Source organism: Brugia malayi (assembly GCF_000002995.4).
Source record: "Brugia malayi strain FR3 genome assembly, contig: Bm_v4_Chr2_contig_001, whole genome shotgun sequence".
Classification (NCBI taxonomy): Eukaryota; Metazoa; Nematoda; class Chromadorea; order Rhabditida; family Onchocercidae; genus Brugia; species Brugia malayi.
In genome coordinates this window covers 12,736,486-12,753,668 of record NW_025062476.1, presented here as the reverse complement: position 1 = coordinate 12,753,668, position 17,183 = coordinate 12,736,486, and the positions used below count along the sequence as shown (strand labels likewise).

General features: G+C 25.7%; 1 protein-coding gene, 1 non-coding gene and 1 further gene across 3 annotated transcripts; 1 reads left to right on the top strand and 2 right to left on the bottom strand.

Moving 5' to 3' along the window:
- Positions 1-3,253: 3,253 nt before the first annotated feature.
- Positions 3,254-3,465, bottom strand: Bm15676. The gene has a single exon (XR_006228023.1). The product of XR_006228023.1 is annotated as a pre-microRNA Bm15676 (primary transcript).
- Positions 3,466-8,342: 4,877 nt separating this feature from the next.
- Positions 8,343-8,419, top strand: Bma-mir-236.1. The gene has a single exon (XR_006228001.1). It is a non-coding gene; the product is annotated as a pre-microRNA Bma-mir-236.1 (primary transcript).
- A 3,052-nt stretch (positions 8,420-11,471) lies between these two features.
- On the bottom strand, positions 11,472-17,183 carry Bm2899 (RE33889p, putative; the record flags this gene model as incomplete). Its single annotated transcript, XM_043079377.1, has 16 exons — positions 11,472-11,717; positions 11,944-12,090; positions 12,346-12,444; positions 12,530-12,658; positions 12,776-12,916; positions 13,276-13,473; positions 13,697-13,834; positions 13,946-14,198; positions 14,574-14,710; positions 15,068-15,182; positions 15,274-15,400; positions 15,664-15,851; positions 15,930-16,093; positions 16,301-16,486; positions 16,552-16,732; positions 17,080-17,183. 16 exons carry the CDS (start codon positions 17,181-17,183, stop codon positions 11,472-11,474), a joined length of 2,553 nt encoding a protein of 850 aa, XP_042935311.1.

Genomic DNA, 17,183 nt, shown 5'->3' with positions numbered 1-17,183 from the left:
TGCTATTGAACTTTTCTTTCTTTCCATTCTTCTTTGTTGTCAAAATGATTTTTTTTTTTTTTTCTTTTTAAACTTTATTCATATTTTTCGTTTTTTTTTCCTTCATTTTATCATTTATAATTGTTAAATTTTATTGGTAATTTATGATGAATTCATATGAAGACTTAAATTTGATATTAGTGCAAAATAGTTTTTCATTTTTAATCATGATTTGAAATTTTATTGTACTATTAAATGTGATTGCTGAAGTTATTGCTTAATGATTTTGTAATAATGCCGATTTGATGATAATGATAATGATGAGTGAAGATATAAAAGTGATATTGATAATAATGATAATGATGAGTGAAGATATAAAAGTGATATTGATAATAATGATAATGATGAGTGAAGATATAAAAGTGATATTGATAATAATGATAATGATGAGTGAAGATATAAAAGTGATATTGATAATAATGATAATGATGAGTGAAGATATAAAAGTGATATTGATAATGATGATAATGATGAGTGAATATGTAGAAATGATGTTGATAGTGATGATAATGATAAGTGAAGATATGGAAATGATATTGATAATGACGATAATGATGAATGAAGATGTGGAAGTGATATTGATAATGATGAGTGAATAGTACTGATAGTAATGACAACAGTGTGTGAAGAAATGATATTGATAACAGTGATAATGATAATTGAAGATGTAAAAATAGTATTTATAATGTATTTTAATGACGAATGTAGCTACAACGATGATAGCAATGATAATGATAATGATGATGGTGAAAAAAAGAAATTAGTAATGTATCATTTTCACATATAAAACACATATGGAACAGCAATATCATCCAATCCATCTACCCTTTCTCTCCCTGATAACATCCTTTAACAATAACCTTTCTACCTCTATTCACCCCTTTCTTCCACTCTTTGCTATCCCACTTTTTAATCTTTATTTTCATTTATTTGTTAAAATATAATTTAAATTCTCACTTTCATTTATTTGTTAAAATAAAATTTAAATTCTCGTTCAACTATCTTTCTAAACTGATTGTAAAAGCAAAGACTTTTTTTTTTTTTTTTCAAAAATTTCTATGAGATTAAATTCATAACAGAAAGGTTATACGAGTTAAGAAATATTTGAAATAGCAAAATATTTTTTTTTTTTTTTTTTTTTAAAAAAAAGAAACAAAAGATTAATTTTTCTTTGTATTTCACTGTATTATAATTATTTTTAATTTGAAATGAAAAATATTTTAATTCATATGAGAAACTGAAAGTGAAAAATTATTCTTCATTCTACTTTTTTTTTTTTTTTTATTAATTCATAAAATAATTTCTTTTTTCTGTGTTTTTGCAATGAATTGATTTATTAAACCAATGTTATCATCATAGTTAAATTTGAATATATCATTTGAAATATTTATTTTATTTGAAACTTTTGAAAATTTCAAATATTCATTTTATTTCATTTCGGCAATGAAATCATTTATGAAATGAACATTGGTAGATTTTTATATAAAATCTTTCCTTTGTCTAAAATACTGTTTAAAATTATTTAAGCTACAGTTAAAAGAAAAAAAAAAACTTTTTTTTTTTTTTTTGAAATAAATTAAATGATTGGTTCCTGTTCTTGAATTGAAAAGTAAAATAATCATAAATAGTCATTTCGTTAAAATCGATGACACTATTTGTTTATGTCCTGCAAGTTTGTATAATTTCATTTATTGATATATAATTATTTATTTAAGTGTTTATTTATTTGTTTATTTATTTATTTATTTATTTATTTACTTGTTTATTTTTTTATTAATTTATGAATTTATTTATATATTTCTTTTTCAGTAGTTATTCGTATCATCCAATCTTTTAATCTATAGTTTGACTACTGTAGCATTTGTGTTTAAATACATCTTTCAGCCAACCATTTGTTATGTTCACATCGATCAATCATTAATTCTTATTCAAATTAAAAATTTTTTTTCCAAATTTTCAAAAATTATTTTTAGCAAATTTTAATTTTATAATAATGTAAAAATTCTAGCAAATAATTGAAAAATTATTGATTAAAATCAATATGACTAAAAAATGAAAAAAAAAAAAAGGGAGAAACTAGAAAGGCTTTTATAATATTTAAAAATAGAAATATTAAATGAATTTATTTAAAGATCGTAAAGGTAATCAAAAATGATTTTACTAAAACATAAATTTTAATTTTATTTTGCTCTAGATAAGAATTTTGAAAAAAAAAAGTCTTATTTTTTAGGATGAAAGTATTATCATTGTTTTATTTTAAATGAGAAAATTTCTTCAAAATTTCTTAAAATACGTAAAGACATATGTAAACATTGTATTTTGTTCTAAAATTTTATCATTTTTAGAATTTTACTATCATTTTTTTTTTTTTGATATTATTATTTTCAAATTACTGTTATAATTATAATTTAACAATTCCGTCTAATATAACTTTTATATAATATTAGTACTAACTTTTTTTGAAAATTTTTAATTTGAAAAAATTTAAAATTAATTCATTTTAAAAAATAATAATTTCCCCATTTTTTTCTTTTATTTATTCTTTCATTCATAATCCATTTTTGCATCCTATATATGTATATTTTTTTTTTTTGAATACTAATAATATTTTTAAATTATTATTGCAATTATAATATTTTATTATTATTAAATTATCAATGTGATATAATTTATAATAATAATAATAATAATAATAATGTAAAGTAATATTATTATATCAATAATAATAACGCAATATTATTATTGCTTTTTTTTTTTGAATATTTTTATTTGAAAAAATTTTTAAATCAATTCCTTTTATAAAATAATAACTTTTCCCATTTTTTTTTTTTTTATTTTATTTCTTCTTTCATTCATAATACAATCTTTAACAATTGGAAAAAAAATTCATAAATTTTTGCATTCAATATACATTTATATTTTTTCCTTTTTTTTTTTTTGATTACAAATAATATTTTCAAATTTTTATTACAATTATAATTTAATTATTATTCGATATTAATATAATTTTTATATAATATTATTATTAAAAATTTTTTTTTTTTTTTGCTTTGATTATTTGAAAAAAATTTAAAATTAATTAAATTTATAAAATAATAATTTTCCCTTATTTTTTTTTTTCATTCCTTTTTCATTCATTCATAATCTATTTTTGCATTTTATCCGTATAAAATGTAACGTTGTTAGTAGGCGCATAATTAATTTAAAATTCAGTATTTGGTTAAAAGAGAGAGAGAGAGAGGGAGAGAGAGACAGAGAGAGGTATACTGTAGCAAATAAGCAAATAACCATATGTACGCGTAACTTTTTCCATCTAAACCAATCCCAACAATTGAAAAAAATCCATCATTTATCGGTTTCAAAATATCATTTTTTTTTTTCTTTCTTTCTCTCTCCCTTTCTCTCTCTCTCTTTCTTTTCTCCTTTTTTTTTTTTAATATAACTCCGAGGAAATATTTCGTTCAAATAACGAATCGCTTTTTTCGCTTTTTTTGTATTTTTTTTTTTTAACGCTTACTTTTATTTGCCATTAAGCAAAATTTTTTTTTTTTCTTTATTTTCTATAGAATATTTTGTTATGAATATAAATAGTTTTTAACTGATGAATTATCAAGTTGTAAGAGAAAAAAAATAAAATAAACTTTTTTCCATTAAAAAAAAAGGTATTTGTTTCTTCACAGAGCAAAAAAAAAAAAAAAAAAGAGAGAGAAAGACTTTCATAAAATTGTTTGGTCTAATTTTTTTTTTTTTTTTTTGCCCAATTTTTTGATTAGAAATGGAAATTTTCTTTTTTTTAAATTAATATATGTAATGTTGTTTTTTTTTTTTTAATTTGGAATTAAAATTAATTTGAAAAAAGTTTTCTCTTTTTGTTATATTAAAATTAAATGTAAATAATAGAAAGGGAATGGATAATAATAATCATTTTGAATTATTGATCAAAATGAGGCTATAAATTTTGATTATTTTAAAAAATGAAATGTATGAAAAAGAAAAGAAACCAAAAATTATAATATTATAATAAAAATATAAATGCAATTAATTAAAAAAAATATATAAATGTATTACATTTTATTAGAAAATTCCTTTTGCTAGCAGAAAAAGTTCCAAATTAGGTAAAATGGATTTAATCAAATTATAATTAAATATGAAAACTTTTTTTTAAAAAGAAAAATAAGTTGGATATATTTTCATATATTTGCTTTTAAGTATTTACATTTATTTTAATTTATTACTTTTTTTAAAAAAAAAAAAAAAATCCCTTTTAAATCTTTTCACTCATCAATCTGATCAAAATTCACAAAATTATTGTTTGCTTTGAAAATATAATTTATAATATTCCAAATGGATAATTATATTTGGAAATCAAAACTAATAATAACAAAAAGTTCTATAATTCTATCACAGTTTTACCCTTTGCCCTCAATCCCTTTAACCTTTATCCTTTGCCCTCAATCTCTTTACCCTTTATCCTTTGCCCTCAATCTCTTTACTCTTTGCCCTCAATCCCTTTACCCTTCACCCTTTGCTTTCAATCTCTTTACCCTTTACCCTCAATCTTTTCAGCCTTTACCCTTTGCCCTTAATCTCTTTACCCTTTACCCTTTGCCCTCAATCTTTTTAGCCTTTACCCTTTGCCCTCAATCTCTTTACCCTTTACCCTTTGCCCTCAATCTCTTTAGTTTCCTTCTTTACTTCTAAAAATGATTTCTAGTCATTCAATTACTAATCTATTACTTACTTACTTAATTAATAAATAGGCTTTGGACAAGTAATTATCATTTTTGTTTTTACGAACAATAAAAGGAAAAAACGAAAATATATGTAATATTACTTGCATATGTGTATGCGTGTGTACGTCTATCTGTACGTGTGTGTACGTCTGTCTGTACGTGTGTGTACGTCTGTCTGTACGTGTGTGTACGTCTGTCTGTACGTGTGTGTACGTCTGTCTGTACGTGTGTGTACGTCTGTCTGTACGTGTGTGTACGTCTGTCTGTACGTGTGTGTACGTCTGTCTGTACGTGTGTGTACGTCTGTCTGTCCATCCATTTGCGCTTCTTTACAACTTCAATCATTCGAAGAATATATAAATGAGCGGGAAAAAAATTTTTTTTAGAAAAAAAGTTTGTTTATAGTAGCATCGAAATTGATCCTTCTCCTTCTTCCCTCTTCTTTTTTTCTTTTTTCTATCTTTCCTCTCTCTCTCGTTTCCACTTCCAACCCCTAATTTTCTCTTTCCCTCTCTCTGCTAACCTTTCTCCAGCGCTTTTTTTTCGACTTAATACATATTTATTTTGGTAATGATGATGATGATGATAATGATGAGACGAGAAGTCTTCCCTCCCTCTCTCTCTCTCTCTCTCCCTCTCCCTCCCTCTCTCTCTCTCTCTCCCTCTATCATTTTTTTTTCATTTTCATTTTCATTTCTCCTTGCACTGTTAAATGCGCTTTAAATGTTATGCTTGTTTAGTAAGAAATAAATGGAAGAAGAAGGCGAAGAAGGACGGTTTCACTTGTATTCCTTCTTCCCTTCAAATCATCAAATTATCAATGATATCATTCTTATCATTATCATTCATCAGTGGGCCATCGAGAAAGAGCGGGAAGAAAGGTGGGCGAGGGAGAGGAGAGAGAGAGAGAGAGAGAGTTATATTTGAATGATTTTTGCATATCATTACCACAGCAAAATAGCTTTTGTAGCATCTTCTTCCTCTTCCTCTTCCTTCCTTCCTCTCTTTTAGAGTATACGAAAGGAATGAATGAATGAATGACGGAATGAATGGATGAATAGCGGAATGAATGGATGAATAGCGGAATGAATGAATGAATGACGGAATGAATGGATGAATAGCGGAATGAATGGATGAATAGCGGAATGAATGGATGAATAGCGGAATGAATGAATGAATGAATGAATAACGGAATGAATGAATGAATGAATGAATGACGGAATGAATGAATGAATGACGGAATGAATGGATGAATAGCGGAATGAATGAATGAATAACGGAATGAATGAATGAATGAATGACGGAATGAATGGATGAATAGCGGAATGAATGAATGAATGAATGAATAACGGAATGAATGAATGAATGAATGACGGAATGAATGGATGAATAGCGGAATGAATGAATGACGGAATGAATGGATGAATAGCGGAATGAATGAATGACGGAATGAATGGATGAATAGCGGAATGAATGAATGAATAACGGAATGAATGAATGACGGAATGAATGGATGAATAGCGGAATGAATGAATGAATAACGGAATGAATGAATGAGTGAATGAATGAATGAATAGCGGAATGAATGAATGACGGAATGAATGGATGAATAGCGGAATGAATGAATGAAATGAAATGAAACGGAATGAATTCATTTAGACCATTCGTCTATCGTAATTTCTTTTTTTTTTTTCACTTTCATTCATTCATTAATAATATTAACTTGTGGAATAATAATTCGTTTTATTGAAATTTATTTTCTAATTGAAAATTTTTTTCGCTTTGCTTTTTTTTTTTTTCTTTTTGACAATGTATACTAAATTATTTATTCAAATTTTGTATTATTTAAATTTAAAATTATCCTACAGTGATGAACTAAACATTATGATAATCAGTATCATTACTATTATTAATTAGATATGATTGTGTATAATTAATTGACATTTTTTTTTTTTTTTTGTCGTAAAAAAAATTTTACGTTGCAAATAAGAAAAAAAAAATGATTAATTTGTCAGATATTGTATTAATTAATCAAAATATCTTACATATTTGATCGAATCATTTTCATTTGGAAAAAAAAAAAATCAAATTGAATTAATTTGCTTAGACTATTCTCTTTTGCTATCATATATTTGTTATTATTGATTTATTGTTATCATTTCTTGAAAAAAAAAAGAAAAAAAGTTTGTAAATTTCAACTATAATTTTTAGCAGTGTGCAAAATTTCAACTAAACCTTAAAATTACAGAAGAATTACATTTAAAAAAAAAAATTACGAAAGTATAAAATATTATTACAATTTGCTAATGCCAAATTGATTATTTTGTTAATGATTGTTTTTTTTTTTTTTGATGAAATTAATCTGAGTTTTGTTAATTTTTAATGAAATTAATTTGAGGTAAAAATTTAAATGTTTTACATAATACCATAGAAGAAAGAAATAAGATTCATGAATTTATGCAAGTTTAACAAATTACAGTTTAATAAATTACAGTTTAATGAATTTCACAATGTTTCGTTTTTTTTTTTTTTTTTTTTTATGTCAAAAATTTAGTTTAATCTATTTTGAGCTAAATTTAAATTGTTTTATTTGCAAATTAAATCAAATTTTTGAAGATTTTGTGATGAATTCATAATATCTTTTTTTTTTTTTTTTGAAATCTACATTTAACTCTTCATCATATCAAATTGTTCAAGAAGTTTAAATCTAACAAATCAAGTATTGCACTTATTTTTCATTAAAAATATTTCATTTAATTTTGTCTTAATTCAATTTCAAATAAAAATATTGAATATTAAAATAATAATTTTTAAAATAAAATATATAATTAAATGAATTCCGAGCGGTAACATTAAATAATTTAATATAAAATAATAAGATAGAGATGGATAAGTAGATGAAATGTTTATAATATGAAACAAAATTCTAAAAATAGAATTAAAATTATATTGTGATAAATTTCAATTTGTAAGTGTAATTTGTGAATTTTTTTTTTTTTTTTTTTGAAAATTTGACAATTTCTTCTCTGAGTTGCTTAAAACTGACAATTTTTAAATTATTTTTTTATTTACATGCTCATTTTTATTTTAATTATACATCATATATAAAAATTTAAATTTTTTATTCAAATTCAAGTTAAATTTAAAGCGCAATTTAAACGCAGCAATTTTAATTTTGAATTTTTCATCACTATGAACTATTCTTAATTTTATGTGTTTCTTTTATGTAGTAGTTACCTTAGCTATAACATTCGGTTTAATCTTCAATTCTAAACTATTTGAAATAAAAATGTAGGTAATTAAATTAAACACTAAATTTGAGATATACCTTTGAGGTATTTTATAAATTTTCACTTATTAATTGTTCTTATTGTAAGTACAAAAACTTTTATTTTTTTTTTTTTTTTAAAAATATTATCAGACAGTAAGAAAACTTTTTCATATTTCAAAAAAAAAATTTGTTTATCCGATTATCATTACTGTAACTTCTCAATGATACCATATCGTATTCCACAAAAAACAATTTAAATATTATTAAATTTTAACTTTAATTATCCCACACAAATAAATGAATGGCTGTCGTCTTACCTGAACACTATTAGAGTGTCATATGAAATATCTAATACTGTCAGGTAATGACGATTGCCTATCGTTTCCCACCTATTTTATTTATTCCATAAATAAAATTAAGTCACATTTTATCTCTATCAACTCTTTTTACAAAAGATTATTTTAATCAATTTACAAAAAAAATATTAATCAATGTAGTATTGATTTTTTATCAAATAATTCTTAAAAATATTAATTTTTAGTAAATAATTCTTAAAAGTATTAATTTTTAGTAAGTAATTCTTAAAATATATTCTTTGTTGCATTCATTTGAGTATATAATTTTATCAATTTAAAAGGAAAAAAAAAACAATCATTTTCAAATCTTAGAGCTAAAAAAACTACAGTATGACAAGTTGTTGCAGTAATGAAAATTATTTGAAAGTAAATTTTTTACTTTTCTTTTTTTTTCCTTTTTTTCTACCTATGTTTTCATTTTTTCTCATTTCATTTTATTCTTAACAAAATTCAAATTTCCTTTCTTTCAGCTCAGAGAAATTTCTGAGTGGCACTGATAACATAATGAGGAAGCGAAGGAAAATTTTTCAAATTATTTAAATCAGTCAATTAAGCAATATCGACTATTTATTATTATTATTATTATTATTATTATTATTGTTATTATTGTCATCATTGTTATATTATCATTACTAATTTGTTTTATTATTATTATTATTATTACCACAATTATCATTATTGATTAATACTATGATTTATTATCCATTACTATTATTATGAATTATTATTGTTTCCATTTTATGTTAAGCATTTTTTTTTTTTTTTAATTTTTTAGAAGGAAAATTAGTTGAAAAAGAACGACAAATGTTGTCAAAGTGTGAAATTTCAACTGAAGGATTAAAATAACAAATCAAATGTTACCATTTTGGATTCATTTATTGTCAAAAAAAAATGTCAACAAAAATAAAAAATAAAAAAAAAAAAAAAAAAAATTTCAAATTTCCTAAAGCTCAAAACCAAGCACAAAAAAAAAAAAAAATGTATGTATCTATCCGTAACAGTTTGTTAAATTTCTTTTTTTTAAACAAATTTTTCCGTTCCTTTTCGTTTTTCTCTTCCGTTTTTTTTTTTTTCAATTTATTTTCATTGACAAATAATACATAGCAAAATAAACTTCAAATGCCTAATTTGTTAAAAAGGGAAAAAGAGGAAAAAATTCATTCATATTTGCATCATCCATCAATTACACTTATATCTAACATTCATTTATTATTATTCACATTTTCATTTGATTCATTATTATTTGTCCAATTTTACTATTTATCAGTATAATTTTATCGCTGTTATCTGCAATTTTACTTTCTTTTTTTACTATTACATATAAACACTTTGCTTTTCGTTTTTTTTTTTTTTTTTTTTTTTTTTTTTTTTTTTTTTTTTTTTTATGCGCAAACTAACAATTATTTATCATCCATCCTTTCATATTCATTCATTCATTCATTCATTCATTCATTTTAGCTTATTCTTTATGGTAAAAAAAGAAAGAAAAAAAAGAAAGAAAGAAAAACATTTGGTAAAATATTCATTTTATTCTACAATTCAAATACTTTTTCTTTTTTTTTTTTCAAATGTTGAATTGAAACATATCAAATGATACAATTAGTTATACATCTTATTAATATATCTCATAGCTACCTTACTTTCCTTACGGTAACATTCTAATTTTATTGTTTTGTTTTTTTTTTTTTCACATCTTTACCATTTTTTTTTTTTTTTTTAATTGTGAAGAAATTGTTGAAAATATGGTTGTTAATTAAATAAGAATAACAGAATTTTGACAAAGAATATCGTTTAAGAATTACTTAATAAAGTTTTTATTTGATTTTTTTTTTTCTTTTTCATTTTAAATCAGTTAATCCTAATTAAATTTAAAAGAAAAAAAAAAATGAAATAAAATGAAAACAAAAGTCTTTTAATTCAAAAAACATTTTGATGATCATGTTTTCAAGTATCCATGCTCATTTCGTTGGAGTTACATTACCAAAGTATTACAGAATGATCGAGAAAAAAAAAAAGAGCAAAATCAATACTTTAATCAAAAAGCACACCACCAATTCTTTGTTTATTTCTTTCTTCGTAAACAACCTGTTTTTTTTTTTTCTTTTTTTTTATCTAATTATAAATATTATCAGATTTATTTAAGTAGTATCAAATGGGAAATAATAATTGAATTCCTCTCTTAAAAGCAATTTCATTTGCTTATAGATTTATTCATCCCGTAACTAAATATAGCACAATGCATACTCAATCAAATATCAGATTTGATATTCAATCATATCTGAGAAATTAATTGCAAGCAACCGAATAATAAAAGAATGAACTCACAGATATTAAATAAAATAAACGATGTGCTTATATGTGAAATGTACCTCAGAAGAAAAGCAAAAGGAAAATTAAGAACAGCAAGTGTAGCAATATTAAAATCACACCTTAGATGTTCCATCTATGGACGAAAAGTAATACAACAGAATAAGTTGTAATGTATAAAAACATTAAATTAAAAAAAAAAAAAAAAAAAAAAAACTATAACATCATTGAATACCAGTTGGAATGAAGTATGAAAGCTTAAATTTCATATCTTGAGAATATTATTAGGCAATAGTTAATTTGCATCACTATTTATACAATCAAATAGTGATTATGTTAATTCAAAAAGTTAAATAATACTTTTCGCAAAAATAACACTCAATTTTAGTATGCAGAGAAACAATGTATAATGTACCTATCTTTTTGATTTTAAACAGGTGTCTAGCATATAAGTTAAGCTAATCAAATGTTTCAACAGAAAGAAACAAAGGCGCAGGATAAAAGAATAAAAGAAAAATGAAGCACAGGAATCAGCTCTACCAAAATGGTTTTACTCAAATGAAAAATTGTACAACATTCATGTATGCAGAAATATAATTTAAATAAGAATTTAAAATAAAAATTTAAATAAGGCCTTAAAGAAGAGCTAAGATACAAGCAGCAGCAGCAGCAGCAGCATCTGTATATTTTATATTTTCAAAGTTAAGAGTAAAACATAATAAAAATTCAAAAAATTCAAAAGGCATCTACTTATCGCTTCCATTATTATTTCTTGCCTTTCTTTTTATTACCATGTCCTACTATCTTTGAAACGTTCACGTCTACATTTTTAGCAGAAGATTTCACCGCATCGCTCGATGAAGTTTGCATTTCTGGACATATTATTTTACCAAAACCTGGTGGTGGACCAAAACCAGGAGGAGGCGCTAAAGTCAGTGAGCATAATCCGGGAGGTGAAACAAAACCAGTTGGAAAATAGTTCCTATTATTTTCTGATTGTTTCTCAAGGACCTGAAAAGAAAAAATAAATAAACTGCATGAAAAAAGCTACTTCTAAGAAGTTTAATATAATAATCAGACCGAATCCTGCTTTATGAAAACAAAATAATTAGCTTAAAAAAAAAAAAAAAATAAAGATTGTGAAATATAACAAATTTTGAACCATAATATACAATTTTTAGGCAAATCAACTAAGAAAGAGAACTTACTACAATTCGCAAGCTGCTCAAAAACCTACTTTTTCTCCTTTTTCTCCTGATCTTTCAAGAAGATTCGTAAAATCCTTAAACGATAATGCATTTGTAGCAGTTGTCTCCATAGGCTCACTTTTATCTTCTTTTGTTGTCATGTTATTCGAAACTGAGAAGGTTGATGATGAACGTAACTGAAATTGTTACTTTATATCAGTAATAGTGAGTGATAAAGAATATATCTAACCAAAGTTATTATAATATGATAGCATATATTATCAAAAAATAATTATATGTATTAAAAAAAACTTTAAATTTTGTTATATGAGACAATTCATCTGAACCATTTTTGAATATATGGAATGCAACTTAAACATCTTGCTGCAGCAACAAAATTGAATTATTTTATCTACCACTGATAAACTGAATGATTATTTTATCGTACATACCTCTTCAGTCTCACTTTTCTGATTAGTTCGAGAAGATAGAGATGGGAAAGGATCAACGAAGTCATCATTTATCTCCTCCTCCATCTTTCTTTTCGCACCCTACAAAAGATTTGATTATTCTCATTTTTTTTTTTCTTTTTTTTGATAAGCCAACAGCCAATTTAATTGCAAATTATAAAATTACTAATTGATCATCCAGTTTCTTAACAACATTGCGTTGCTGTTTGTTCGTAGTCTTTTTACACTCTTTTTTCTTGCTTGGTGCATCCTTGACAATAACCATATCTTCCAAAGTCATTTTCGATAGTGATCCCTTGAAATGAACTAGGATAAAATCAAAGAAAAATAGATTTAATTAAAACTTATATTTTTTAAAAAGCTTCTTTACTAGTCAAAAAAAAAAAAAAATGAAAGCAATTATAAAGTTAACCAATGTAGATGAATCTTCCCGATCCTCCCATTTTTCCGGTACAGATTCTTGACGCCAAAGATCTAGCAATGGTTGTTGCTTATTTTTTCGTGAAACGCTACTAGTGACAGATGAAGATATTTTCGGTTGTCCGGAAGATGTCTGTAAATAAAACGACATATATATGCAGCAATTACTGAACTATTAAATAGAAAATAATTTCAAAATCTAAAAAATTCAAGGATAGGATTGGATTCGCTATTACAACATGTACAGAATAAATTAGTTTGATAACTAACAACATGATCTTTTGTTAGAAAATTTAAGATATAATCTAATTTGCATTGTTTTTCTTTTAAAGGAACTAAAAAGAATTTTAAAATATGATGAAAAATAAATTTCCCTTCTATTGTGTCATATCCAACATAAAGCCAACTACATAATATTGAATAGTAACAGGATCCAATTCGCATGCTCAGAACGTTCTCCATTTCTGTTAAAAATATTTAAAAATAAAGCACCTGCATGACAGAGTGACACTTTTTATTCCATACTGATCCAGGCAATAAATTGTTCATAGGTTTTTTTACTGCGGGTGTCGGTAAACTTGGAAAATCACTTAATGCTAATTCGGATGCTACGTTGCTTAAAGACATTGGTTTTTTCATTGCTTTAGACCATGCTAACTCGATCGCCGATGTCCCTGAACTAGTTTCAACCTAAACAAATTAAGAGTTATGTATAGCAAAAGGATGCAGAAGTATAATTAATAATTTCGATATAAATATACTCTTAAGTACTGCATCTCGTCAGCTTCTTAATGAAAATTTTCCACCTTGGCTTGAAATACAATAAATATCCCTATTACATGAGATGTCATATCACTTGCAATGTAGTAGAATTTCATTTCTCGAATTCCATGGGTAAATAAAAAATATATACCTTAACTTTATTTTTCACGAAATTTTCTGTTTCTGCGTTTTCCGTTTGCTGTTTATTTAAAGTACTTAGATGTGACCGGTGAGAAGGGAACTGTTCATCATCATCAATAAACCACGACCTTGAAGAAGCAGCGTTTGGCTAAAAGTATGACAATTTTATTGGCACTGTAATTTGTGAATTTCTTTCAAAGAAATTATACATGCTAATTTAAATAATCTCTTTGCAACAAAAGCAAATTTAATGACTAACTTTGCGAGGATTTGATGTAGCTTTGGTACTAATTGCGATGGTGTTTACTGTCTGAACTTTTGCAGTATTCTTACTATTCATCGGATTCGATGAAGGCACTGGATTCGAAACACCGGAAATTCGTACAGATTTTTCTAAACGAGGAAAATCGCTACCTTGTAATGTGAATTGTGGAACGCAATTTGGAATAGATGACCTAACTAATTCTTCATTTTCTAATGAAGATGCATTCGGTATATTGTTGGAAATTGACCTGAAATAATGCGCTCATTACTCATTTTAAGTAGACAAAAGAATATAAAAGTTATAATTTCTAAAATATTCTTTTTGTTATTTGAAAATAACAGGAGATGAGGTATAATAGCACCGAAAAAAATTCCAAAGTTTTCCATAACTGACTATTTCCAAAACAATTTTTATTCTCTTACTCCACCAAAAACGAGAAAGCAAGCATTAAGAAAATCTCCAAAAAAAAAGCTATATCCAGTTGTAAACGGAAATGATAGCGGCATAGGGTAATTTATTCGACTAAGCCATTCACTTGTTGCAAAAAAACAAATTAGTGCAAATGATATCCTATATCTATATGTATCTAAATTTACAAATTTATTAAGTAAATGGAACTAACTTATTCTCTCGTAAATGTCGTTCATGTGGTATATAACCTGCTACTGCTCTACCACCTCGACTTGGTCCAGTTGTGTTTCGGTCAGAGAAATGAAAATCTAAAGTTAGTGTTTGCGGACCAGCAGCATGATCTCGACTCTGCAAAAGCAACAAAGCATCAAATTGTGAATATTCTCTGAAGAAATGAAATAGCACTGAAAGCATTCCAATAAAATATGTGTCGACATACAACAACATTCAAATTAATGCAAAAATTAACTGAAAATTTTGACATTGATTTGAATGTTATTGTCGCACTTTTACTGTCCATACCATCAAAAACATTAATTACTCTTTTACAAAGTCGTAGTAGTCTGCTAGCAACTTTTATTCGTAACACAGATTATTCTACATAATTTTTTTCAAATTAATGTGACAACATAATAGTGGAAAAAAAATTTACTTGTATTATATGTGAAATTTCCGAACAACAGTCTAAAATCAAAAAAATTTAACCTTATGTATTTTTAGTTCGGTATCTGTTCGAAATACTATTCCTAAATGTAAGCATTCACCCTCCTCGCATACAACATGTTTCGCTTTGTAATGACTCAATAAATCCTTATGTTGCCTAAAATAATGAAATTCAAACAGATAAGCGAGACGACATTCTAACATGGCTTACAATAGATTTAGTTTATTGTAAAATAAACTATGATTACGGAAAAAAATAATTGCTTCGTCCTTCAGCATCACAAATCTGGCAAAAGAAATGCTCTTTACGAAGATGTTTATAGCGAAACTCTTCATCCAAGAAACGTTTTTTACAGAACAGACATTGTGGATGACCTGAAAATGAATCAATTCAATTTAATATGCCTTCAAAGAAATGACTTTTTATATGTACACAAACCCCTGTCATTTAAAATTTGACACGTGAACAGAAATAAGAAATGTGAATTTATTTCACAAAAAATAATACATTTTGAAATGATCTATATTTCCAATGCTATCTGTATGTCCTGAAATATTGGAACTTTTCATAGAACTCAGTGAATGAAGGTATGCAATCAAACAAATACTAACTAAAACGACGTTTTGAAGACACCCACCTTTAAAGCTCTTGTCATCAGAATCACCAAGTTCCAAATGTCGTTTCAGATCAACTTGAGAATAAAATTTCCGCTCATGAGTAAATAAGTTTAAATTTTCCACACAAATATCACAAAATTCAAAACGATGAACCATATACACATGCTGATTCAACTGAGCAAACGTTTCAAATACCCTTTTTTCACCCCTATAAATTAATTTGATTTTCTAATGCAACGAGTTTATGATTTTTAAGAAGGAATTAAAAAAACAATTTGAAATTTACCTTTTTCTACATATTATGCATTGGTGGGATAAATAGCTGTCGTAACATCTTGCAACATAATCATCTGCCAATTTAATTTTGTACTTTGCAGTATCCCCATGTTCTATACATTGAAATGGTATTTGGTAACCATTCCAATCACCCGGAAACGGCACAAAATATAACTGAAATTTTATGTACATTAATTTGGTTTAAATAGAGAATCTAATTAACTTATTTATAGTAAGTTTTTTTTTTAGTAATGTCTTTATTAGCTGCCTCAGTAGTAGCTAGAACCAAAAACCAATGTAATAAGAGTATTTAAGAGGCATAGTATTTCGAATCTTAATTGATAAGACATAAAATTGTAAGAGAAAAAAAAATTAAATTACTATATCGATAACAGTTCTGCATTTTGGACACGTCTCATTTTTACACAAAATTCGTAGTCGAATTCCGCATTCTATGCATATAGGATGTAAACACGACCCAACAGCAAATATATCAGATTCACGACAACATATATCACATTCTGAAGTCTCGCCCCTGAATTTAATACCACCGTGATCCAACCGATTCTATAAAAATTATTGTTCATGTATGTAAACAATAAGCACTTATTAACAACTTACAACAAACTTACTAAAGTAGCAGTAATATGTTCATAATATTTTGGACTGCGAATCATATGCCTTCTGGAGTTTGCATCATGTCTATCTCGTCCGCTGCTCGTATTATAAAAATTATGACGATTCCGGTCATATCTCTGATCTGACTCTTGAATTCTACCTCTACCACGACCATAATGTCCAACCATACCTCTTCTAAAAAGGGATTTTTCAGTTTCCTATTCAATTCATCTAAACAGTTCCTGATAAAAATCCTTCAACGAATCTCTAATTATAGTATCGTGTGACAATGTAGAAAAAAGTTAAATGAGCTCAGAAGATAAAGTTATATTCACAAACTATCTGCATTGATGCTTTACCAAGCTTGATAACTGACTCAGAAACTCTTCTTTGAACAGTGCATACCATAATGCAACAACGATTTCGTGACCGTTACCATATACCTTACAGTTAGAAAACTTTTGTGATTTCTATTTCTTACTATCTACTTGTAATTGGTATGAAAGAGTTTTCCGAAACATTAGTTTAAGCAAAACACAAACCTGTTGCTGCTACTAGTAGGTTCCTGTTGCCCACGTCCATTATCCCTTGCACCGTAATTTGCAGTGCTGCTTGCTCGTTTTGCAACAGCTTCTAATTCAGACAT